Source organism: Pediculus humanus, genomic scaffold (assembly GCF_000006295.1).
Source record: "Pediculus humanus corporis 1103172107673 genomic scaffold, whole genome shotgun sequence".
Lineage (NCBI taxonomy): Eukaryota > Metazoa > Arthropoda > Insecta > Psocodea > Pediculidae > Pediculus > Pediculus humanus.
The window spans coordinates 238,082-263,424 of record NW_002987282.1 but is presented as its reverse complement, the minus strand read 5'-3'; the positions used below and the strand labels follow the sequence as shown (position 1 = coordinate 263,424).

At 27.0% G+C, this 25,343-nt stretch overlaps 2 protein-coding genes and 2 non-coding genes across 4 annotated transcripts; 1 reads left to right on the top strand and 3 right to left on the bottom strand.

The window, feature by feature from the left end:
* Nucleotides 1–8,627: 8,627 nt before the first annotated feature.
* Phum_PHUM291320 (Innexin inx2, putative) lies at nucleotides 8,628–9,710 on the bottom strand (the record flags this gene model as incomplete). The annotated part of the gene is made up of 1 exon (XM_002426994.1): nucleotides 8,628–9,710. One exon carries the CDS (start codon nucleotides 9,708–9,710, stop codon nucleotides 8,628–8,630), a length of 1,083 nt encoding a protein of 360 aa, XP_002427039.1.
* A 3,256-nt stretch (nucleotides 9,711–12,966) lies between these two features.
* Nucleotides 12,967–13,039, top strand: Phum_PHUM291310. The gene has a single exon. It is a non-coding gene; the product is annotated as a tRNA-Lys (tRNA).
* Nucleotides 13,040–15,980: 2,941 nt separating this feature from the next.
* Nucleotides 15,981–16,052, bottom strand: Phum_PHUM291300. The gene has a single exon. It is a non-coding gene; the product is annotated as a tRNA-Glu (tRNA).
* A 2,026-nt stretch (nucleotides 16,053–18,078) lies between these two features.
* On the bottom strand, nucleotides 18,079–19,541 carry Phum_PHUM291290 (1-acyl-sn-glycerol-3-phosphate acyltransferase alpha, putative; the record flags this gene model as incomplete). Its single annotated transcript, XM_002426993.1, has 6 exons — nucleotides 18,079–18,198; nucleotides 18,298–18,482; nucleotides 18,560–18,725; nucleotides 18,831–19,012; nucleotides 19,096–19,229; nucleotides 19,342–19,541. 6 exons carry the CDS (start codon nucleotides 19,539–19,541, stop codon nucleotides 18,079–18,081), a joined length of 987 nt encoding a protein of 328 aa, XP_002427038.1.
* Nucleotides 19,542–25,343: the final 5,802 nt, after the last annotated feature.

Genomic DNA, 25,343 nt, shown 5'->3' with positions numbered 1-25,343 from the left:
TTTTTCCTTTTTTCTTTATTGTTCGAATTTATTTCGGTTTGATTTTGTCCCGAAATTTTTTTTTTTTTTCGTTTTTTTTTTAAAATCAGGTTTTTAGGAGTTATCGTGTTTGTTTTCGTGTTTGTTGTTTGTTGTTTTGTTTTAAATTTTTTTTTTTTTTTGGATGAAAACAATTATGTAAATTTTTAATACCTGACGAATTTTTTTTTTTTTCGTTTTTTGTTTTTTATTATTTTCTCTTTGAGTTTTTAAGTTTAAAAAAAAAGGAAGTCGAACCAACTTGAAATAGGAAAAAGCAATAACGACAACAACAACAAACAACAATAATAATAATAATAATTACGACTTTAAGTAAGAAAAGAAAATAAAATAATCACCGAAAATTTCACGATATTGTTTTTGTTTTTTTTTTATTATTTATTTTGTTTATTGCCACGAATTTAACAAACAACATCAACAATCAATATTATTATTATTAGTATTATTATTATTATTTTTTATCTTTTCATGTTTACACGTTAAACAATATTTAATTTGCCATTAATCTACAAACAAGCAAAAAAAAAAAATTGATTGATAAGTCAGTTGTAAAAAAATTAAAAAAAAAAAAATTATTTCGGTTTAACGATCGATTTAATTTATTATTATTATTATTAAAAATTTATTTAATTAAAACAATAATATTAATAATAATAATAATGAACACGTACATATTATTTTATTTTTTGGCGTAATTAAAACACGTTATTGAATTATTTACAAAAATCAATCAATCAATCAGTCAGTCATAATAATTTCAAATTAAAATTTAAAAAAAAAAAAAAAAAACAATAACAAATGAATTTGTTTGGGTTTGAAGTGCGTGCGTGAGTGTGCGTGCGTGCGTGCGTGCGTGCGCGTGCATTTAAAGATTTAAATTTTTTTTTCTTTCAAATTATCAAAAAAAAAAAAAAAAACTTTTCGAAAATTTAAATTAACCGTTAAAAAAAAAAAAACATGTAAAAATATTTTAAAAATACAAATAAATCAACAAACTGTTTGTAAAAAGTTAAAAAGGGGGGCAAGAAGCGGGGAGGTAGGCAGGTAGATAGGAAGGTAGGGAGGTGGGTAGGGAGGGAGACGGTTAGGTGATTAGGTTTAAGATAAAAGTTACCGGTAAAAAATAAATAAATAAAAATTTTTTCAATCGTCCATGAAATAGATTTTTAAAACGCGAAGAGGAGTAGAAGGAAATCAATTGTAGGATTCGTTGTTAAATTTTTGTTTGTTGCAAACACGACAACAACAAAAACGACAAAACACACACACGCACAAACACACAAATGAATAATTCGATAAATATATAAAAATTAAAAGGAAAAAATTGTTTATTGTGACGTCACAACCGTCGATAATAAATTGTTTAACGAATTTTTTTCTTGTTTTTTAAATTATTGATTGATTGTTTGTTGAGTCAAAATAAAAACAACAACGATATTTAACGTTGAAATTTATATCATACATTTACGCGTGTGTAAAAATGATTTTGTTTGTTTGTTTGTTTGTTCGTTTGTAGTTGCATTTTTTTTTTTTTAATAATTAAATAATAAAATGCTCTGTGAATTGTCCGCAACTCCTTTCGTTCGTTCGTTTTTTATTTATTTATTTTTTATTTATTAAAAAAACCGCCGCCATTTTTTTTTTAAATTGATAATTATCATTATTATTATTTATATTTAATATGTTTAAAAAATAAAATTTCTTAAAGAAGAGAAGGATATAAATAAAAACAAAAAAGATTTTTAAATTTTGATGATTGTCTAGTGAAAGTGTTTATATAAAAAATTAAAATGGAGAATTCTAGTAGATATTTAACAACGCGTCAGGTTTACCAACATTACAAAAAAAAAAGAAAAAAAGAATCGATCTATCGATCGATCGATTGTTGGCCTTTCCAAGTCAGGTCGCGAATCGTGAAATTGTTGTTTGTTGAGCCTATGTTGCAAGGCAGGTCACTAACAATTAATGACCTAAAAAAATTTTTTTTTTTTTTTTTTTTTTGTATACGAAAGCAAACGAAATGATAATAATGATAATAATACTATTTTTTAAAAAAGAAATTTTTCGGGGGGGGGAGGGGTTTAAATGTTGATGACGTCATTTTTTAATTATTTAAATGCCTGATATATTTCATTGTCGCGATTATTATTTATTTTATATTTCGTACCTGTCGTCTCGTCTCAGATCAGGTAAAAATTATAAAGATTTAAATTTTTTTTTTGCGTTGATAAGCGTAGCAGAAGACAATTTGCTCAATCCTAAAATTATAATAATAATAATAATTAAAATTTATTATTTATTTAAAAAAAAAAATTTTCGTTTTTTTTCCTTTTTTTCTTTCTTTCTTTCTTTCTTTCTTTCTTGTGGTTATTATTATTATTATTATTATTAATTAGGACCTGTACGAACCGCGTTGACGTTGGCGTGTTATCATTATCACTAATAATTTAAATTCTTATCATTAAATTAGAAATTAGTGTGTGTAAAAGTCAAAGTTTGATAATTAAAACATGTTAACTGAATCACTCAGAAAAAAAAAAAATTTGATGGGTTATAATTTTCATTTCCTTTTTTAATTTAATTTATTTAATAATTTATTTATTATATATCACATTAATGAAAAGAAATATATGTATTATTATTATTATTATTATTGTCATCATTATCATTATTTGGTTCGTTGGTGAAATTACTTTAAAACGGAACATGATTGTTTGTTTCCATAAAAAAAACGACGTTTTTTTGTTTTCGTTTTCCTCTCGTGATCATGTTCTTATTGGTTAATTTTTTACACTGTTAATAACAACAACAACAACAACCACAACAACCGATCGTACAAACAAAACGAGGGAAAAGTTTTCTAAGAAAGTTTTGAAAAAAAATGGCTTCCTAATTATTATTTTGTGACGATCGTCGTTCGCCATTTTTCCCCCTTTTTTTAATTTGTCACGACGGTAATTTTAAAATTTTCTCAACATCATCATCATCATCATTATTATTTTGATAATGTTTATCGGTTGTAATTGCATTAATGTAAACATAGCAGGGGGTATGGAGAGGAGAGAGAGAGGGAGAAAGTTAGAGTTGCTGGAGTTTGCCAAAAAAAAAAGTTTTGACTTTTACAAAATCATTCCAACGGACTCCGATCAACAGGGGAGAGGGAGGGGAAAAATCCAATTCCGTACTTTTCTTCTCCTCTTCCTCCACCCCCCTCAATATTGTTCTCTTACCTTAAGGTTTATAATGATTCCAACGAGTAGTTTTTTTAATCTCAGTATGGGATTTGCAATAATCGTATCCCCATCACTCTTTACCTTTAATAATGACGAGCTATAAAACATATGCATTGCCATTTTTATTATTATTATCATTATTATTATCATTATTCGATTCATTCTCTCGTGGTTAGTAATAAAAGGAAAGAAAAAAAAAAGTTTTTACGATATAATAATAAATAAATTCATCGGTTTCATAATCGTAACGCGAGGAAGATAAATAACAAGTAGAAGAGAAAACGAACTTATCCAATGCAGTAAAAATAATAATAATAATAATAATAATAATAATAATAATAATAATAATAATATTTGCAACAGGTATTATTAATATGGTAGACGTAGCAAAACATTTGTCATTTTTTTTTAAAATGAATGTGGGGAAGTGTAGAAAAGGGAGGATAGGAAAATGGCGGATTATTATTTATATGCATATTGTTTCATTCCTAATAATTATTTCATTAAAAATATAATAATATTTTTTTTCTGCTATAGATCGAAATCGCCATTTTTATTATTATTAATATTATTATTATTATCATCACTATTATTTTCATGTACGTAATTACGAAAAAAAAAAAATTTTAACGGTCGTTTTGTTTTTGTTCTCATAATATCAGTTTGTACTTAAATAACCTTCAAACAATTGGTAAATTTATCATCATTAAAACAAAACCATTTCCGGTTTGACTTTTTCTCTTATTTTTTCCATTCGATTCTAGAAATTTTATTATTTATAATTAATAATAATAATAATAATTAATTATCGTCACTTTGATCAGGTTTTACGGAATGAATTAAAGTAAAAAAAATTTTCCATTTTGAATTTTCTTTTGTTTAAAAATGTCGACGGTTACGATAACAAGTTTGACGACGTGGAAAATATCCGTTATCATAATTATTATTATTATCGATACGTAATCGATAATATCCGCCATGTTTGATTTTATTTAAATGATCGCCATCGTATTTTAAATGAAATTTAATTAGGATTTAAGGGAGAATTTTCTCCTGTCGTTTTTGTTAACGATAAGAATATTTGACATAAGTTAAACATTAATTTTCCACGGGGGCCCCCCTTTTCATAACAATCCTCGCGATTGTTTAATCATCATCATCATCATCATCATCATCATCATTCCTTCTTCTTCTCATTTCATTCTCATTCACAAAAAACATGGAAATTATTTTTTCTGGTAATGTTAATAATAATAAAATAAATCGTTTTTTTATTTAATAAGCATCTGAAATTTATTTTATTGCAATCAAAATTTATTGTACAATTCATACAGTCTCCATATTTGTTTGTTTGTTTGTTTGTTTTTCATCGTCTTTTAACAAAAAAAAAAAAAAAAAAAATTTTTTTCTTCTATTTTACACTCCTTATTTATATTATTATAATAACACATTTCGATGTTTTTTTTTTTCATTTTTTTTTCTTCTTCTCCATTTTTCCAAATTAAACATTAATTAATTAATAGACATACATAAATAAATAAGAAAGAAAAAAAAAGGGAAAATAATAATAATAATAATAATAATAATAATAGCCAGTAAAAAATTTTTCTTAACCGTCGTCGTCGTTTTAACAAAAACTTTAATCACACAAACGCAGACATCAACGTGTGTACGTACGTTTGCACGTGCGTGAGTGTGTGTATGCGTGCGTATTTACACGCACAATAATTTTTGCCTTAAAGCTTGATATACACACGCACACGCACGCACCTACACACGTATCCCAACACACTCTCCTCAGACGAAAAAACCAAAAAAAAATCGATTTCGTTATTTCGTTCGTTCGATCGTTTGTTTGTTTATTTAAATAATTTTTTGTTTGTCTGTCTGTCTGTCTGTTTGTTTGTTTGTCGGTTACACGATACAAATAATTTAAATTTTACGTACAATAATAAAGTTATAAATAAAAAAAAAATTAAGGCACATTTTTTTTTTTTTTTTTGTTTTGTTTTTCCAATTATAAAAACAATTCATAATCGTAATTAATAATACGTACATATATATCGATAATAATAATAATAATAATAATTTTAAAATAATAAACTATTGAAGACTGCGTTTTATTATTATTATTATTATTTAAACAATTTTTTTTATTTTTTTCGTAACAAAAATATTTTATTGTCTTTTTTTTTTTTTATAAATTTTTTTTTCTTCCCTTTTCTTTTTTTTTTTAACGTTTTGACGTCATTAAAAATTTATTATTATTATTATTATTATTATCATCTTTTTTTTATTAAATAATCCTACGTAATAAAAGCTTAAATTAAATTAGTTTAAAAAAAAAAAAATTATGAGCGACTTTAACTTATTTTTTTTTTTTTTATATAAATCGATATTTATTAATTAATTTAATTATTTATTTATTTGAGCTTTTCTCGTTTTTATTTATTTATTTGACTCTTAATAAGGCCTCGTTATTGCTTTTTTAATTATTATTATTATTATTGTCATTAATTTATTTAAAGATAAATTTTTTTTTTTTTCTAATACATAAAAAAAATCAAGTCGTCAATAAAGTCTCATCATCATTATAATCATTATTATTATTGTCTTTTACAACAAATTCTCTTTTTAGGAGATACTTAATATTTAATATAATATATATAATAATAATTATTATTATCATTATTACAATTAAAAAAAAAAAAAGAATTTTATAAAGTAACACGAATCGGTCACGTGACTAGTCTCCCCTAATTAAGTTTTTTTTTTTTTTTCTTTAAATTTTATTAAATTTATTTATTTACTTATTGTCAACTTGCACAATCTCCAAAAAAAAAAAAAAAAATTTACGTAAAAAATTTAAAAAAAAAAAAAACCAAACAAACGGAAAACCCTAAGCCCCCCTCCCCTCCCACTTAAACTTTGTTTGTTTTTCATACAACCGCGACGAAACAAACGACCGATTAAAATTTCCCATAATGGATATTTATTTACCTAATAAGCAAATTTTTTCTTTTTTTTGGGGGGGGGGAGGGAAGTTTTCCGTTTGTTTGTTTGTTTGACACGCGAGAGAATGCAAAAAAAAATTAATAATAATAATAATTTTATTCAAATCATTCATCATCATAAACATTTAAAATTACGCGCGCGAATGCGTTAATACACTTTCGCACACTTACACGCACTTTCTCTTTCTCTCACTCTCTTTCTCCCCCCCCCCACACACACACGCACAATTTTTTTCCCCTTTTTTTTTTTTTAAATTTTGACGTAAACAACCTAAAATAAAATTCCATAACATTCTTATTAATAATAATAATAATAATAATTTAATGTTTATCATCATATACAATTTTCAATTAATATTTTTTTCGTTTCGTTTTTTTTTTCATGTTCTTTTCCGTAAAAAAAAAAATTCTACAAGTTTTTTTTGTTTATAATAAAGATATGTATATAAGTCACAGCTAATAATATTATTAATAATAATAATAATAATGAAAATCGGTCCCTTTAAATATCTCGAAACCGTTACAATTCTTTTTTTTTATGAATTTTTCAAACGAATGAATGAATGAATGAATAAATGAATCAATCGGGAAAAGATTAAATAATCCTTTTATCCCTTTTACTCCCTTCATCTCTCTCTTTCTTTCTGCAACTCCCTACCTCACACTCCCTCCCCTCCCCGTAATAAAGAAAAATGATAATAATTATATGGGAAATTAAATTTTTAAACTTTTTATTTTCGGCAGTCTTAGAACGAATGTCCAGGCACTTTTGGGAAAAAAATTTTTTTGGTTTGCTTGCACGTGCATTTCACTGTCAGGCACGTGAATTTTAAAGAAGGGAGGGTAGGATAGAAGAGGGGAAGTACAAATTATTATTCTCGTTTGTTTTAAATAAGACAAAAAAAAAAAAAAAAATTGGAATGCAAACGTTTTGTTCACTTCAATACAAAGGTTTTTCTTTTGTTTCTCTTTCTTTCTCTCTCTTCATACGATGGTTAAGAGAAAGAGAGAGAGAGAGAGAGAGAAAGATATTATGGTAGAAAAAAAAAGAAACATTTAATAGTTAATAGCAAAAAAAAAAAATTTCTTGGAATGACTGCTTTACAAAACAAAAAAAAAAGGGAATCGTAATAAAACTCGGAACGGAATGATGACAGTTATAAATAAATGCAACAAAAAAACCGAACGAACCTCGTAATCGATCGATCGATTGATCGATCCATCGAACGATCACAATCGATAAATCGAACGATTAGTTATCCACACGCATTCGAACCTCATTTATATTCCCACAGGAATCCATGTAAAAAAAAAAAAAAAAAAAAAAAAAAAAATGTATACGTAACGCTCAATAAAAAAAAAATTATTCTCCAATATGTCTTTTCCCACCCTCCCCCTCCCCCTCCCCCCCCGAAAAAAAACTCAGCTTATCATCATCATTATCATCATTTCTCGACTACACACAACTAGTTAGTGGTAGCCTAATCGTTGACAACAATTCTTTTTTTTTCTTTTTTTTTTTGATAACGAAAAAAAATTAATTAATTAATATTTAATTTGTTATACTAACAAGTTTTTTTTTTCTAGAGATCAATCAATAAATGTTTTTTTTTTTTTTTAATTAATTAATATTTCATTCTTACAAATGAATTTCGCGTATTTTCAAAGAAAAAAAAACCAATCACAAAGCATAATAATAATAATAATAATAAATGAAAAAAAGAAAGAAAGAAAAAGAAAAAGAAAAAAAAGTGGAAGCTACAAAATTTTTTCGTGCTACCGTATCATCATCATCATCATCACCACCATCATCGTAATCTGTGCATTTGCGTACCTGGAACCTGGTTTTCAAGGCCAAAATTAAAACGCGGTCATTTGCCTCGCAAATCACATAAAACCGTGCTGCTGCTGTTGTTTTAATTTCTCAAAAAAAAAAAAAAAAAAAACAGGGAAAACACAAAAAAGAAAATAAAAAAAATAAAATGGCGTCAACGCATTCATTCATCCAAACAAAAAAAAAAAAAAAAGAAAAAATTTAGAGAAACACGTGAAAAAATTTATATAAAAAATATTATTATCATTATCATCATCATGATCGAAAATTTCAGGCACTTTTTTTTTTTAATTGGAAGAGGCAGTTGTTGCAAAAGTTTTTATTTAATTATTTTTTTTTTTTTCTTCTTTTTAGAAACTTTTTTTTTTTTAAAGAAAAAGAAAGTATGAAAAATTCGTAAAAATAAAATTCTAATATATACGAACGCATGCACGCACGCACGCACACACACGTGCGTGTGGGTGTGTGTGCGTGCGTGCGCACGCGTTCACGCGACAGTTGTTTGTTCTAAGCAGACTCCTTTCCTTCCAGCAACCTCTTGCACAAATCTTCAACTAATTCCCGGTATATTAGAGGATCTATGTTGGCACCCAATTGATACAATATGAACCAGTCGCCGATTTGACATTTTCTAGCGATTTGCGCGATTTTGTCGTGAGGAGCCAAACGAGATCGAGCCCGCAAAAGAGTTTGCCGAAGTTGTGGCAACATGACGACGGCGGCTCTGTATATGAGTGACAAACCCGTCAAAACACTTAGTATAACGAACCAGAACCATAGGAAAACGTAAATCTTCTCGTTCACAATGTTCAAGGGTAATATACACAATCCGTCGAACTTTTGCACAGTTCCCGAAGGACCGTATTTGTGAAAGGTGCATTTGGTCACTTTGGGAAACACTCTCGACATCGGATCCGTCCTTTGTTCGGGTTCCATTTCCGTGTATTTGATGACGTCGCTTCCGTACGTCGTGAATTCTCCGTCTAGGAAAAAATCCATGAAATAAATTTGACCCACGACGTTGACGAAATTGAGGACTTCGCAAAGGAAAAAACGGAATGCGTAAAAGTTTTGAGTGTGGAGATTCGTCACAAAATATTCAATCAATAATTTTTTACGATCGTTTTTGTTGTCGTCGGATATTATGGGACAATTCAAATCCGTCACGAGCATTTTTATACGGCCGCCCTCCCACGTTTTCCAAAGGTATCGTGGAACGTAGAACAAAACGGCCTGAAAGAAAAGTACGAAACAAACCCATTGATAGTATTTGTGATATTTAACTTCGTCGACTCCGTCAACGTGACCGGCGACTCCCGGTTGCACGACTTCACTCCCGACTTGTCCCCCCAAACGATTGGGAATCGTAAACGTTGAATATATCCAACAATACGTGTCCATAACGTTTAAAGGAATTTCATCGACGATGCAATCTATGGGATCTCCTATGTATTGACGAGACGTCACAAGGAGTGAAAATGCAATTAACATAATAACGGTCGCTTTATAATGCAATCTGAATATGTTATTGTCTATTCGAACGCTGTCCAATTTCAAGAGTCCCTTAACCGAACCGAATACGTCAAACATTTTGACGGTTTTTTTTTTTTTTTTTAATCACTTACTTTTCAATTTAAAAATAATAATAATAATAATAATAAACAATTATAACGAACGAGAAATAATAACTATTTCGTGTACAAATCAAAACATGACTCGACCGTTTTTTTTTCTTTCTCTTCACTTTACTTTACCTTACTTTAACACCACTATTATTATTATTATTATTCTCTTTCAATGTATTATTACCATAGCGGTTGCTACCTGCGAGTAATTAACAAAATAATAATAAACTCGTATTAAATTGCACTTAACATTTAATTTAACACAAAATTCATGGACGACGACGACGACGACGACGACAAAACAATTTATTTATTTATTTTATTGTTACTTTTGTATTTATTACTTCTGCGTTTTACATAATAATAATAATGCAAAAGTGTAATTTTAACTTCGCACTACTTCCCTCGTTCTTTCACTGTGAGACAGAGACGTACAACGAGAAACGAGTAGACGCTTTCGACGCATGCGCAATTGAAAAATTCTCCTTCGCCGTGTCAATTCTGACGATTCGAATAACGTAAAAAGATTATTAAGAGTTTGTATTTTTTACCGTTCGACGTCGTTTTCTTACGTTTTTTCACAAATGCATCTCTTTTCCCCTCTTTTCTAGTCTCAAACGGGTTCTACTCGAGTTCAACTCGATGTGGTATTCAATGTGTTACTAAGTTTCACAGTTTTTTTTTTTTTTTTTTAACTCGTGTTGAATTTTCTCTTTTTTTTTTTTCTCTCAACAAAATAATGATGATGATGATGAATTCCATAGAAGGTTCTAGAAATTTTACCCTCGTTTTTTTTATAAGAAAAAAAAAAAAAAAGAAAATTATTTAATCGCGATTGTAATGTATAAAATGGCATGAAAGCATGTCAGGGATGGAAACGTAAGAAAACATACGTTCTAGAACGCACACACACCGCCTTCCCGAATTCGATAACTAATAATAATAATAATGATAATTTTGAAAAAACTTTTTCGTTGTCTTTTTCATTCAACGGATAATTAAAATTCAGGTAAATTTTTTCTATGACATTAATTAATTTATTATTATAATTATTATAATTTATTTGTTTAATTTGTTGTTTATTCGAAACGATTTATAAAACGAAAATGATTAATCGTTAAAACAAAAAAATTAATGATAAATAATCAAAAATCAAAGTTTAAATCGGCGACGAAATAAAAATTTCAAGTAGAAAAAACAAAAAACAAAATGGCGGCTTACGTGAATACCGAAAATAACGAATAACGATTTTTATTTAGACATTTTTCAATTGTTTTTTTTTTATAATAGAAACCGTTAAACTTTATTTAAAGTTACGTTATTTAATAAATGATTTTATTAATTAATAATCGTTTTGTTATTAATTGAAAATAAAATTCGCGAGTTTATTTTATATATATGGAAAAATGCTTATTAATAATTAAGAAATTAAAGTTTTTTTTTTTTTTTTGTTTTGTTTCGAATGAAAGTCGGTCAATGTATTATTATTATTATTATTACAAGATAGGTATGGACCAAATTACAAAAAAAAAAATGGAGAAACAACTGTAACTTTTAAATGAAAAATAAAGCAATTAACCTAAACTAGTCGAGTTTGTCCTTGAATTGTCCTCATCATTTATTCTGTTTATTTAAAATGCAGGCAGGCAGGCAAGCAGGCAAGCAAGCTGGCTAACTGTGATGTTAAAAAAAAAAATTTTTTTTTTTTAATTTATTTGTTTAATTTGTTGTTTTTACATTATTATTATTATTATATTGTTATTATTATTATTATTAAAAATATGTATACATAAATCTCTTGATAAATTGAAATTTAAAAACAAAAAAAATTAATAACTACAATTTTAAATCTAAAAGTTATGTATGAACATAAAACAACAACAACAACAACAACAAAAAGTAAATCAAATTATTTATTTAATAAGTTATTTAGTTTATAAATTTGTTAATTGTTGTAAAATTTTATAAAAAATCAACCATTGATTGATTGATTATGTAGTTTTAGGTTGTTTGTTCAATACACTTGACAAAACTTAAGTTTGTCAAATATGTTTTCATAAAAAGTTTGTTGTTTGTTGCTTTAAAAAAAAAAAAACAAAAATTTAAAATTGTTTAAAATTGAATTAATTTACAGATTCAAAAGAAAAAAAAAAAGAAATAAAAAATAATTAAAATTAGGTTAATTAATAAAAAATTTTTAGGTGTTAAAAAAAAAAAATTCACATCCAGTTAAAAATCAAATTAAACATTAATTAATGAAGTTATGAAAGGAAGTTATGAAAGGAAATAAGAAATGAATATTTAAAAAAGATAAAAAATAGTTATGAAAAATAAATTATGAATTTTTTTTTTTTTGTACAATAAAAATCTCTTTTTTATTTAACAAAAAAAAATATAAATAAATTTGTCATCGTTATAATAATGACAAAATATTGTGTCACGCAATGAGAATATAATAATAATAATAATAATAATAATACTAGACAATAGTTTTTGTGTGATTCACTTAAATTCAAAAAGTAATAATAATAATAATAATAAAACGTACATAATAATAATTATGTTTCGCATAAAAAAGAGAAAAAAAAATGGGGAAAAAAAAAAAAAATTTAAACTACATTTGAATGTTATTTTATTTTATTTTATTTTAAGCATACAAAATGGCGGATCAGAATAAAAAATTATTATTATTATTATTTTATTTTTAAAGGTTTTTACATTGATTAATTTTAATATATATATGTAAATATTTTTTTCGTTAGTTTTTCCGAAGAAAATTTAATGAAGACAAAAAGAAATTAGCAATTATAGGGGAAATTTTTTTGGGGGAATGGGAAGAGGGAGGGGAGGAAGGGATTTTAAATGGTCGTCTCAGAAAGAGAGAATATTTAAAAAAAGAAAAAATTATCCGGTGTAATTTTGATTTAGCATGATATATATATGTACGTACGTGAACGAATTTTTTTTTTTTTTTTTGAAATAATAAAAGGATTTTTATAAAATTATGTTCCAACCCATTTATAAATTAAAAAATAAAAGGAATGAAAATGATGGGTTCTCACGGTTACTTATTATTTAAAATATTTTATTCGAAAAAAATAAAAAATAAAAATGGTGGACTAATGGCTTTAACGATAATAAAAAAAAAATTTTTTTTTAATTTAAATAAATTGTCGTCGTTTGGGTAATAAAAACGCGTTTATTCCCATCCGGATCCCACAGCCCGGATAGCTCAGTCGGTAGAGCATTAGGCTTTTAACCTAAGGGTCCAGGGTTCGAGTCCCTGTTCGGGCGTAAATTTTTTTTTTTTTTTTTCCATTTTTTTCCTTTGTTTTCCTTTTCCTTTTTTTTTTTTTATTTAAAATAATCAACCAATGACGTTATTAGAAAATGGCGATGCTTAGATTTGCAAAAAAAAAATAATCATAAAAAGGATATGAAATTTTTTTTTTTTACTTTTTGTGATTCATTTTCAACGGTTTAACAACCTTAAATTTTTCCTCGCCCCCCATATTTGTTATTAATTTTTAAGTTATATATTAGGTAACGAAAAAATGTTTTTTTTTTTTTTTTATTTCAGGCACAATCGAGCTTATATTTGTAATTTGATACACCACCCAAGTTGTCGAATTATTATCAGGGGTACCAACAGACAAATGGATGGATATTATTGACAGGTAATGAATTTTACATTATTTAAATTTTTTTTTTTTTCACCCTTTTTTTTGCCAAAAAAGGTTATATATATAATTTCATAAGTATTTGAATTACATTCGAAATTTATTATTATTATTATTATTATTATTTATCGGATTAATTTCAAATGCTTACAAATCAAAACAAAAAAAAAAAAATTCAAAAAAAAACAAAACAAAATGGCGAACTCGATGAATGAATAACAAAAAAAAAAAAGTTTTTATTTTTTTTGTGTTTAATTATTATTATTATTATTAAACCGAGACTTTATTTCTTTAAATTATTAAAACAAAATATCGTGTGCAAATTATTATTATTATTATTATTATACTTATACGCATTATTTCGTATCGTTTTTCATAATTTAATATTTTTATTACGTTCATATTTCAAGTATTTTTTTTTTTTTTTAAAAAAAATTACACCGCATGATTCGGTTCGTTCATGTTGAAAATATGCATATGCGTGCATACGTGCGTGCGTGCGTGCGTACGTGCGTTCTTCTTGCTCTCATGTTTTGTTTACGAAGAAATTTTTTATTGAGGAAAAAATAACCATTTAACCTTTTTGTATGTTACGAGTTGAGAATATGAAAAGAAAAAAAAATGTCTTCGTCTTACAGCAAGTTAAAACCGGCGTAAAAACAATTATAAATTATTATTATTATTCGTGTTATACGCACACACGCACGCAGGCACGCACAAACACGTGAAAAATTTTCACTTTTTTTGTTTTGCTTGTTTCGTTATTATTATTATTATTGAGGATGAGGAGGGAAAGGAGGGAAAAGGTGTGATGTCTCTTGGTACTTAATGTGATGGTACCGATAAGTACTTTAAATTTGGCGAGGGGGGGGGGCAGGGGAGCACGTCATGAAAATTTTTATTTTCGAAAAGGATGATTGATGAAGGACGAGAAAGAGAAAATTAATGTGGAAGAAGAAGAAAGAGGGAAAAAATGGAAAAGGATAAAACGTGTTTGTTGTTTCCCAAATATTTTTGTGGTTGTTGTTGTTGGTTGGTTGTTAATCGGTAATAAGGTAGTAGTAGTAGTAGTAGTAGCAAAAGTAGTCAAATGCGAGCGAGAAAAGGAAAACTACTGTACATTCCTCTTGAGCCAATAACCGGAGTTGTTGAGGTCACGAAAAGGTCAATATAATGACCTCAACACGATTCTATCCGATTCTCAAAGGGATAAGAATTTTTTTTTCTTTTTTTCAAAACGAAATTATTTAAATTTTCTCTCTCTCTCTCTCTCTCTCTCTCAATTTTTAACCTAAATCGTTGTTTGTAAATTTTTTTGCCAAATCGGGGATTCCCTTTTTCTTTTGTTTTGTTTTGTTTTGATTTTTTTCCCCTTTTTTATTGGTTTTTATCGGGATCCATGTCGTCGTCACCATCATTTTATTTTTTTTTATTTTTTATTGAATGATTAAATTATCCAAAAATGTTTTCCTTTGTGCTTCTCTCTCTCTCATTTTGGTGACATTTTTTTTTCTCAAGGATCGATTACAGATCGAAATTAGTTTAAAATAAAGTGAAAAAAGCAGAAGAAAAAAAGATTTTCATTCATTACAGGTGAGCTTCCAAAGGAGTCTCGTTTGATTGAGTATTAAAATAGATGATGGTAATAGCAAGCAGGCTTGACTCTAAGAATTGATCACGAATTGTTCAGCCATTCTTTGTTCAGCCCCTTCCCCCTCTCCCCACTAACCTCCCCCACCCCCTTACATATTTTCGTCTTGTACAAAAACCTATTAAACGTGTAAGAAAATAATAAAAAGGAAAGATTTTTTATTATTTTCTTACGTAATTGAGAATTCTTTTCTTTTTTTTTTTTTCTGGTGTTCATTGGCGTACCTGGGAAAACGTTCTTTCTCTATTATTATTATTATTATTATGACTGTTAGAGGGTGAATATTTTTTTTTTTTTGTTGTCCTCATGCTGCCATCATCTCTTTTTCTTTGATACGATTGGAATTCAGTCCATTTAAATTTTAAACCGATATATATTTTAAACACGTGACTTTTGTATAAGAAAGAGAGAGATAGAGAGGGAGGGGGAGAGAGTGAGAGTGAGAGAGAGGGGAAGAACAAAAATTATTTTTTTACTCGTTTAAGTTTTGTTGTAGGTTTTTTTTTCTATTTCTTTTTATAATTTCAAACTCGTTTTTTATTTTATTTTTTTATTACTTCATTACATTTGCATTTAATTTTGATTTCGTTTCATGAAAAAAAAAAAATTTTTTTTTTTTTTTTTATTACCATAATTATTATTACCGAATAATAATTATAGAAAACAATTTTTGTAGAAATATTCAACTCGGATATACGTAATTTTCATGCTCGTGTAATTAATTTGATTTTTTTTTTTTTTTTTTTTATGTAATTTGACTGGTTTTCCACGGTTTAAATTTTTTTTAAAAATTCCTTTGTTATGTATATTCTTTGTCTATAAGAGAAAAAAAAAAATTAAACGGTTAGTGTTTGTTTGTATCTCGCATTTAAAACTACTAAGAAAGGAAAAAAAAAAAATTTTTCTCCGGTACCGGGAATCGAACCCGAGCCTCCTGGGTGAGAGCCAGGTATCCTAGCCACTAGACCATACCGGATTCGTGGAGTGCGGCACGAAATTTCGTATTTAAGAAAAAATTTATTTTTTTTCTTTCTACACGATTGATAATTTTACTTATTAAGTTAATTACTCAATTAATTAAGATGCCGACGTTAAAAACCTTTCTCTCTCTCTCTCTCACAATAAAAAAAAAATGATATCTCATCGTTTTTTTTCCCTTGTTTTAAATTCTAAACAATTTAATTTTAAAAAACAAAGTGGAATTTATATTAATCCACCTGTCGGCCGGTTTTAAAACTAAATGAACGATTTAAGTTATAAAATTAAACACTAGATGTCGCGATTGCTGAAAAATTTTTTTAAAATTAAAACTCATTGAGAATTTTACAACCCTTAACGACAACAACAACAACAACAACAACAACAACGTCCATTTATAAAATAAAAACAAACCACGTGAAAAACAAATTATTTATGCATTTTATTATTATTATTATTATTATTATAAGTACACGTGGTGGTAAATATAAAGAAAAAAAAGGAACAGAGAAGAAGTAAAAAAAAAAAAAAAATAAAAAATTATTAATAACAAATAAATTAATAATATTTTTTTTTAATTTTTTTTTTTTAAATTTATTTAATTATAATTTTTTTATTTTAATTGGCTACCCGTGGAAATTTTTTTTTGTTTTTCTTGTGCTACGGCACTTTTTTTTTTTTTTTTTGTCCCTAAAAAAAAAATTTTCTTTTTTTTTTTTTTTTTAAATTTTTTTTTTTAACTCGAAAAATAATTTTTTATTATTTTTTTTTACACTTATATATATATATTAATTATTTATTTATTTATTTATTCGTTTTTAATATCAAATAATTATCATCATCATCATCGATCACATTTTTTTTTCTTTTCTTTTTTGTTTTGTTTTGTTTTTTTTTTTTTTCCTCAAGTCCATCATTTTATGCGTTTAATTTGATATTTTTTTTGTGCCGGAAAAAAAAAGAAAGAAGGAAAAGGAGAATGAGGGGGAGGAGGAGGAGGGGAAAGAGACGTGTGGGAGGAGATCGGGTGGGATTTCCGCCGAAAGGGGGGAGGGACCCTTGTCGTACGTTGAGATATCACGTAAAATTTTACGTAGAACAAACGTTTTATAATTGACAAACGAACAAACTGGAAATCCTCGACACCGTTGGAGAAGGCCGGACCACCACCGCCTTGTTGATGAAGAATGCCAAATGCGAAACGCTAAGAAATTTATGATCTCTCCCAAGAAGAACAACTACTATTGATTTTATCACCTTCGTAGACTAAGACTGCTCCCGTTAATGATCCACTTTGGTCACAACCGGGTTTGGAAGGTGAGATTGGCCGATCGAGAGTTCGAATCCTAAGCTTGTGGCTGCGCTGACGTTGGTAAAAATTTCACAAAAGGGGTACCAGGCGCTAGTACCTACAGTTACTTCGATGATGCCTAATATTTACGTAAAGGTGCTTTGATGCAAAACACGATGCGTGAAGTCGAAACGGACAAATCAATGTGATCAAGGGCCATGACATTCACGTACCGGTAAGAGACTGGTGTTGACCACAGGATGACCGTGAAGAAGGAATAATAAGAGTGGTCGTTCTGGAACGATTGACACACGGGCGAACGAATTTAGAAGAAGAACGAGAAGTAACCGTTTATGTATGCCAGGAAGATGTCCTGGTTTTAAGAAGAGAATGATGCCAGAAATGATCCTCTTCCTCCTCCTCCTCCAAAGAAGAAGTTGAAAAGTGATGGCGTACTCCAACAACACGGAGACTAGAGAATGGAGAATGTTTTAAGGAGGGGGGGCGGGATGCATTACACGTTCAGCAGAGTCCCACACTCTCCCTGTGGAAAAGGAGTTTCATCAAAAAAAAAAAGGATAAAAGAGAGAGAGAGAGAGAGAGAGAGAGAGAGAGAGAGAGAGAGATGGAGAACTATCGAGGAAAAAAATCATTCAAAACAAAAAAGAAAAAAAAAAAAGAAAAAAAGAAAAAAAAAAGAAAAAAAAAAAAAAACAAAGAAAAGAAGCCATCGTTAAAGACCCTGTTGAATTTGTGCTCTTGAATTTGTCAACCTGTGGGTAACTTGAGAATCGTTCAACAATTCAACATCCTTAACCAAATTAGTCAACGGATTTGAATTATCCGATCGAACCTGAAAAGAAAGGAAAGAGAAAAAAATACAAAAAAAAATTTTCAATGAACGTTTTTAACGGCGCCATTGTTTGTTGCAACCGTAACAACAAAAACTTACGGAACAAAACTTTTTGTTTTCGTTACAGTCGTATTTTTCTGTTTCAACTTTAGCAAAAACTTGTTTGTTAAGCTCTTTGTACTTTTGAGACATAACATTATAAGTTTTATCGATGAGTTCGTCGATATTTTCTCTCGTGTATTTATTCGTTGGTATCGGCGGTAAAATTTCGATTTGGGTATAACCTGAAACGATCACACTTTAAACGCAGACGAAAACAAAAGAAAAAAAAAAAATCGATTTATATCGATTTATAATTTACCGGAATCGAATTTTTTATTTTTATAATCGATATAATAATATTTTGATACGACGACGGGTTGTATGGGAACTCCGGATGCTATCGCAACGTGGAAAGCTCCTTTTTTAAACGGTAACAATTCATCTTCTCCGTGACGTGTTCCCTCGGGAAACATGCAAAGTTTCGCCTGACGCGGGGGAAACAAACAAACAAACAAACAAACAAAAAGTTATTATTAATTATGATATATTATCATCCGCGTCACTGCCCCAACAATTGACAATTTCATTACCTTTCTCATCTGAACAATTTTTCCCGTTTTGTTAATTGTATCTTTGGCTTTGTCGGGATTTAATCGATCAATGAAAATTGTGCCCCACAGATATGATGCCAGACCGAAAGGTCCCAAGTAAAAAATTTCTTTTTTTGATATAACTGTACAATGGTCCATGATAGGCCAAAGCTCGGCCAAAACTAAAAAGAAAAAAGAAAACAAAAAAATTTTTTACAAATTTTTATCTTTTAATTTTTTTCTATATATAAACGACGGCATTTACCAATAAGATCAATTATGCTTTGGTGATTTATTAGGACCACGGCTCCAGAATCTTGCACGATGTTTTCGTGTCCTTTTATTTTCCATTTAAAACCGAACAAACGTTTAATTAAACGCAATCCCGCAGCTGGAATCCTGTTTACATAAAAAAAAAAAAATTTAATTTAATTTAAATTTAATCTATTACTAATAATAATAATAATAATAATAATAATAATAATAATAATAATGAAAATGGTGAACTCACAATGCATTTTTCCAATTTCTAGGTCGAAAAAACATGATCGGTAGGAAAAATGTTGCAAAAAATGCGGAATGCAAACTGAAATAAGTGAATTTCGCATAGTAACGGAATGTGCTGCTCCTCCTGTACTGTATGTTAAATATCAAAGCTCCGATAATGAGCGGCAAATAATATCCGTCGAACAAATTCGAAAATATGCACATAGTGTCATGGAGAAACCTTAAATCTGTAACAAACGAACAAATGAAGGAAAAAAGGTGAGCAATTTTTTATAAATGTACTTTGACAACGTGCGTGCGTGCGTGCGTGCGTGCGTGTGCGTGTGTGTGTGTGCAAGGAAACAAACAGGGAGACAAACACGTTCGCAGACACTCACAGACACACACAAGTGCGTAAGTGTTAACAAAAAAGTTTGTTCAAAGTCCAAAGGTAAATAATAAGTTTTGGTCGAAATACTACTTAATTAAAAAATTATCAGGTTAAAGTGTTGGATTATATCAAGAAGGATAATAATAATAATAATAATAATAATGATCATTCGTATCACCTTACGACCGAAGGCGGGGAGCGGGGGGCAGAGAAAGAGGGGACTTTGGCATTGTAGATATAATTATTATATCACGGTGTTTTGGTAAATGACGTCATCAAGGTTGTATTCATCACTTATTTCAAGGCGATGTACGTATTATTACGCATTGTTTAATTTTTCGTGAACATCATCATCATCATCGTCATCGTCATCATCATTTTTACCTTCGTAAAAAGTTTTTTTTTTTTTTTTGTCAAAACGTGGACTGAATGTTTAAAATGAAAGAATCATAAACAATTTTTTTTTTTTTTTTTTTTTTACGTTTTCAAAAAACATAATCGTATACAAACGATCGTCAACGTAACGCTTTGTAATTCAAAAATGACGATCGTTAAAAAAATGAATAAAATAATAATGATGATGATGATGATGATGATGATGATGATGACGATGGCGATTATTAAGCTATTATTGATTTTATTAACGGAATTCGTCGGAAATGAGAAAAAAAAAAAAGAAAAGGCGTTACAACTTTTTGTTTCTCTGAAAAGAAAATAGAAGTAATAGTAATAATAATAATAAATAACATTAGGCTGTTAAATAATAAAAATTTTAACGCGATTCCCCGTTCGCGCGAACGAACGCCCGCACACGCACGCACACACGCACTCAAACTTGGACAAGGACGAAAAAATGTCAAACGCGATTCAAATATATTTACAAATCGTCGATTTAAAAATAAAAAAAAAATTGTAGACAACAATTGGGTGAAATTAACATAATTATTATTATTACTATCATTATCATCATTATTATTTTGCGGTTGACTGCAACAGGCCGAATTATAATTATTTCGTTGGGGGGGAGGGGAGGGGAAGAAAAAAAATTCGAATTAATTTTTTTTTTTTTTTGATAATTGTAACGGAACTAATTAATTATTAATGACATAGAAAAATCTAGAAAATGAGACAGAGAGAGACAGATGGAAAGACAGACAAAGAGAAAGAGAGAGAGAGAGAGAGAGAGATATGGTAAAAAAACAAAGGTGTAATGAATTAATAATTCTTATTACGATTATTTTATTATTAGAGCAGGAAAAATGAGAGAGAGAGAGAGAGAGGGGGGGGAGAAAAAGGAGGGAAATTTAAAATGTAAAAGTTTAGTCGACAATTTCATAAAACTTTTCAAAAAAAAAATAATAATAATAATAAGGATTGAAAACATTATGAATAATAAGAGTTTGAATTTTACATTAACAAGGTGGTGGTGGTGGTGTCACATTGAATAATTCCAGGTACTCGAATATATTCAAGGATCTCATTACTTATCCTATCTATCGGTTTTTTTTTTTTTTTTAACGGTTGGTATTATTTTATAATGATAATGATAATAATAATAAGTCGTTCACGAGTAAAAAAAAAAAAAAAAAACTTTTCTCTCTTTCTTTTTATTATTTACGTATAATAATAATAATAATAATAATAATAATAATAATAATAATAATTTTCATTTTTGATTCAAAACACGAATTCGTTATAATCATCATCATCATTATCATCATTATTATTTTTAACTTTTTTTTTTCATTATGATGTTTCATTATCGATTAGGATCGTAGATGAAAAAACATTTTTTTCCCATATGCAAGAGGACAAAAAGGGACGAAAGGGGGGGGGAAAGAAAAGAAAATTTAACCTATTTTTCTAATGACATTTAACTCTCTCTCCCTTTCTCTCTCTCTCTCTCTCTCTCTCTCTCTCACCATCACGTAAATCGTCCTTTCTTCGAGTCTTGAATGTTTTTCGAAAATATTATTATTATTATTATTATTATTATTATTATTATTTAAAAAATTTAAAACCGTTAAATGCGAAAACACGTTTAAAAACATTTTATACAAACAAACAAACGAACAAAAAATGACGTGAGAGTGAAAAATATGAATAAAAATAAATAAAAAAAAAAATAATAATAATAATAATGATGATGATGATGATGATGAAAAGAATTATAAGATGATTTTTAATAATTCTTGTTTTAAAAAAAAAAAATATATATGTATGTACATAATGATGATGATAATAATAATTATTGATTTATCGATTTTTTTTTTTTTTCAATGGCGTAAAAATTATTTATTAGAGTTATTTATAGAAATGAACGAGAAAGAGAGAGAGAGAGAGAGAGAGAGAGAGAGAGAGAGAGAGAGAGAGAGAAAGAGAGAGAAAATGAAGGAGAATGATAATAATAATAATAAAAGAATGAAAAACCGTTGAATAATGAATTGAATAAATTTTAAAAAGAGAAAAACACGGGGAGAGAGAGAGAGGGGGGGAGGGGTGTAAAAATAACAAACTTATTTAAAAAAAGATGGAAAGAGAGACAGAAAGAGAAAGAGAGAGAGAGAGAGAGAGAGAGAGAGAGAGAGAGAGAGAGAGAGAGAGAAAAATAACGTTTATTATTACAAAGCCTGAAAAATAAAATAAAAAAATGAGTACAATAACCTTTGAAAAATTTATTTTTGCTGATTGTTATTGGAATTTTAAATAATAATAATAATAATGATGATGATGATGATAATGATAATAATAATAACAATCAATATAAAAAAAAAAAAATTCATATAAGAATTTATGTAATTTTTTAAAGATTATTAACGAATGTGAAAAGTTAATATTTGTGAATTGTATCGAGAGAGAGAAAAAAAAAAAAGATTTGAAAATGTTTAATCAATGAAAGGAGAGCAAGAGAGAAAGAAAGAGAGAGAGAGAGAGAAAACCAATCAATTTGTAAAATATTTTCATAACAATTCATTCTATAACCAAACATGATAACGAAAAAAAAATTAAAGAAAAGAAAATGTTACATATTTTTTTTTATTACTACTTAAAAGAGTGTGATAAGGGAAAACGATTGAATGAAATTAACAAACAAACAAACAAACAAACAAATAGGATGATGATTGCATTAATCACAAAACAAGAGACTATGACAAAAAATTCACAAATCATACAATTGGGAATAAAATGAATTTGATGATGATGATGACAATGATGATGATTATTCTTTAAATTCATGTCGAAAGAAAAGTTGAAAGCAATGTGTTATGAAAAAAAAAAATTAATTAATTAATTAAATGATCATTCATTCTCATTATAAAAATAATATCTGATGCCATGATGGTAGATTTGTTAACTCAGGTCAGTTTTTAAATTATCACTCGAGGAAAAGTTTTAAAATAATAATAATAATAATATGTGCAGAAATAAAAAATTTGGCAATCGAATGTATTCTCAATGTCAAGTCGAATCTCACACACACACACACACACACTAAACATTAAATTAAAAGATGACAATTTTATTATTATTATTATTATTATTATTATTATTATTATTATTATTATTATTATTATTATTGTTATTATTATTATTATTAATATGATCACAATTAATTTTTCATAAAAATTTCGATCCAATAAAAATTAAAATAAAAAATGAATATACAAAATTTATTTTTTTGAAATTAATAACTGTGATTATGGAATCGAATATTTCGAAAACAAATTATTTAAATAAAATTTAACATTAAAATTAAATAATAATAATGATAATATATAATATATAATATATAATAATAATAATAATAAATTTGTATGAATTTCAAAAATGTGTAAATAAAATTCATGAGTATAAAATTTATAATTACCTTTTTATTCTTCGATTAAATTATTTTTATATATTGAAGTATTGAATTAATAAAAATCTATTACGTATAAAATGACAACGGTTAATAGTAATAATAATAATAATAATAATTATTAATAATTTTTTTTTTTTTTTTTTAAATCCAAAACATTTCCCACACGAAAACCCATAAGATAAAAATTAATAAAAAAAAAAATAAGAATAAGACAAAAAAAAAATTAAATTATTAAAAGAAAAATAATAATAATAATAATGAATAAATAGAACTGTAAACACGGTAATAAAACAACGAACAAAAAAAAAAAAAAAAAAAAAAAACGAAAAACGCGAATATATTCAAACGATAATTTATTATTATTATTTTAATTTAAATAAAAAAAAAAAAACGTTTTCAATTCAAATTATTTTTTAATCAAACAAACAAACGAACAAACGGACACAAATTATTAAAAATAATATTAATAATCATAATTTTTATATAATAATATAAAGTTCACATTAAATTCGTTATATATTCTTACCATGACTGAATTCACTATATTATTATTATTGTTATTTCTCAAATCGAAGATAAAAGTACAAACCATAGACGTTAATAACGAAAAATGTTTGTAAATACGTAACCGACTAAACCGGAAATGGATTCGTACGTTATTTCGTTCGTTCGTTTGTTTTTGCTTCTTCTCGTGTTTGATTGAAATTTATTTAATTACGTTTTGAATGGAATTTATAAATAAAATATGAATAAAACGAAAAAAGGAAATGAGAATTAAAGGTAATAATGATTATATTAAATAATTATCGCGAAGATAAATTAACGAGAAAAAAAAAATGTTTTCAACGATCGATTGGTGTATATTTTTAACGTATTTACGCGAGTAAATTTTGGTCGTTGGGTTTTTTTTTAAATAATAATTTTTACACGAATCGAATGCAATTAAGTAATTAAAATCATTCGTTTTGATACTTTTTCGAAATAAGGACGGAAGAGAAAGCTAATTAATGTCGTAAATGGAAAAATTTGACATAATTTACGAGTTTTTACGTGTAATTAAATAGGTAATAAGACGTTTAACGGTTTTAATAAGTACACGAGCGACTAAAAATTCTTAAGATTTCTGATTAGTACGAATAATAATGATAATAATCACTTAAATTTGTCTCTCCCCTCCCCTTTCAAATTTTCAAACGATGTAATAATAATAATAATGAGTATAAGGATAAGGAATTAAATTGATGACGTATGTGTTCAAAATTAATTTACACAAATTAATTAATTAATGGATTCCATAGAATGTTAAGAAAAATTAATTTTACAATTTAATCAATCAATTTATTTATTAAAATTAATTGGGAAAAAAAAATCGTTTAATATACATAAAAATTGCAATTTTTGATTAAAAAAAAAAAAAAAAAAAATTATGTGTGTGCACAAAAAAAAAAAAAAAAAAAAACACGAGATATTGTTTATTATTGAGTAACGGTAATCAAAAGTTCATGGCAACGGAATGATGATAAGCGTTATCATTATAAAAAGTTAATAACTTAATAATAAATATGGATAATATTTTTTTTTTTTTTTTTTTTGCAATGAATGAAATGTAAAAATTACATACATGTATCGATACATAATATCTTGTTTTGAAATTAATAACCGTTGGAAAAAATTAATAATAATAATAATAATGGTGATGATAATATCAATAAAAAGCATTTTAAGTACATTAAATACTTATAAACAAAAAAAAAAAAAAAAAAAAAAAAAAAAG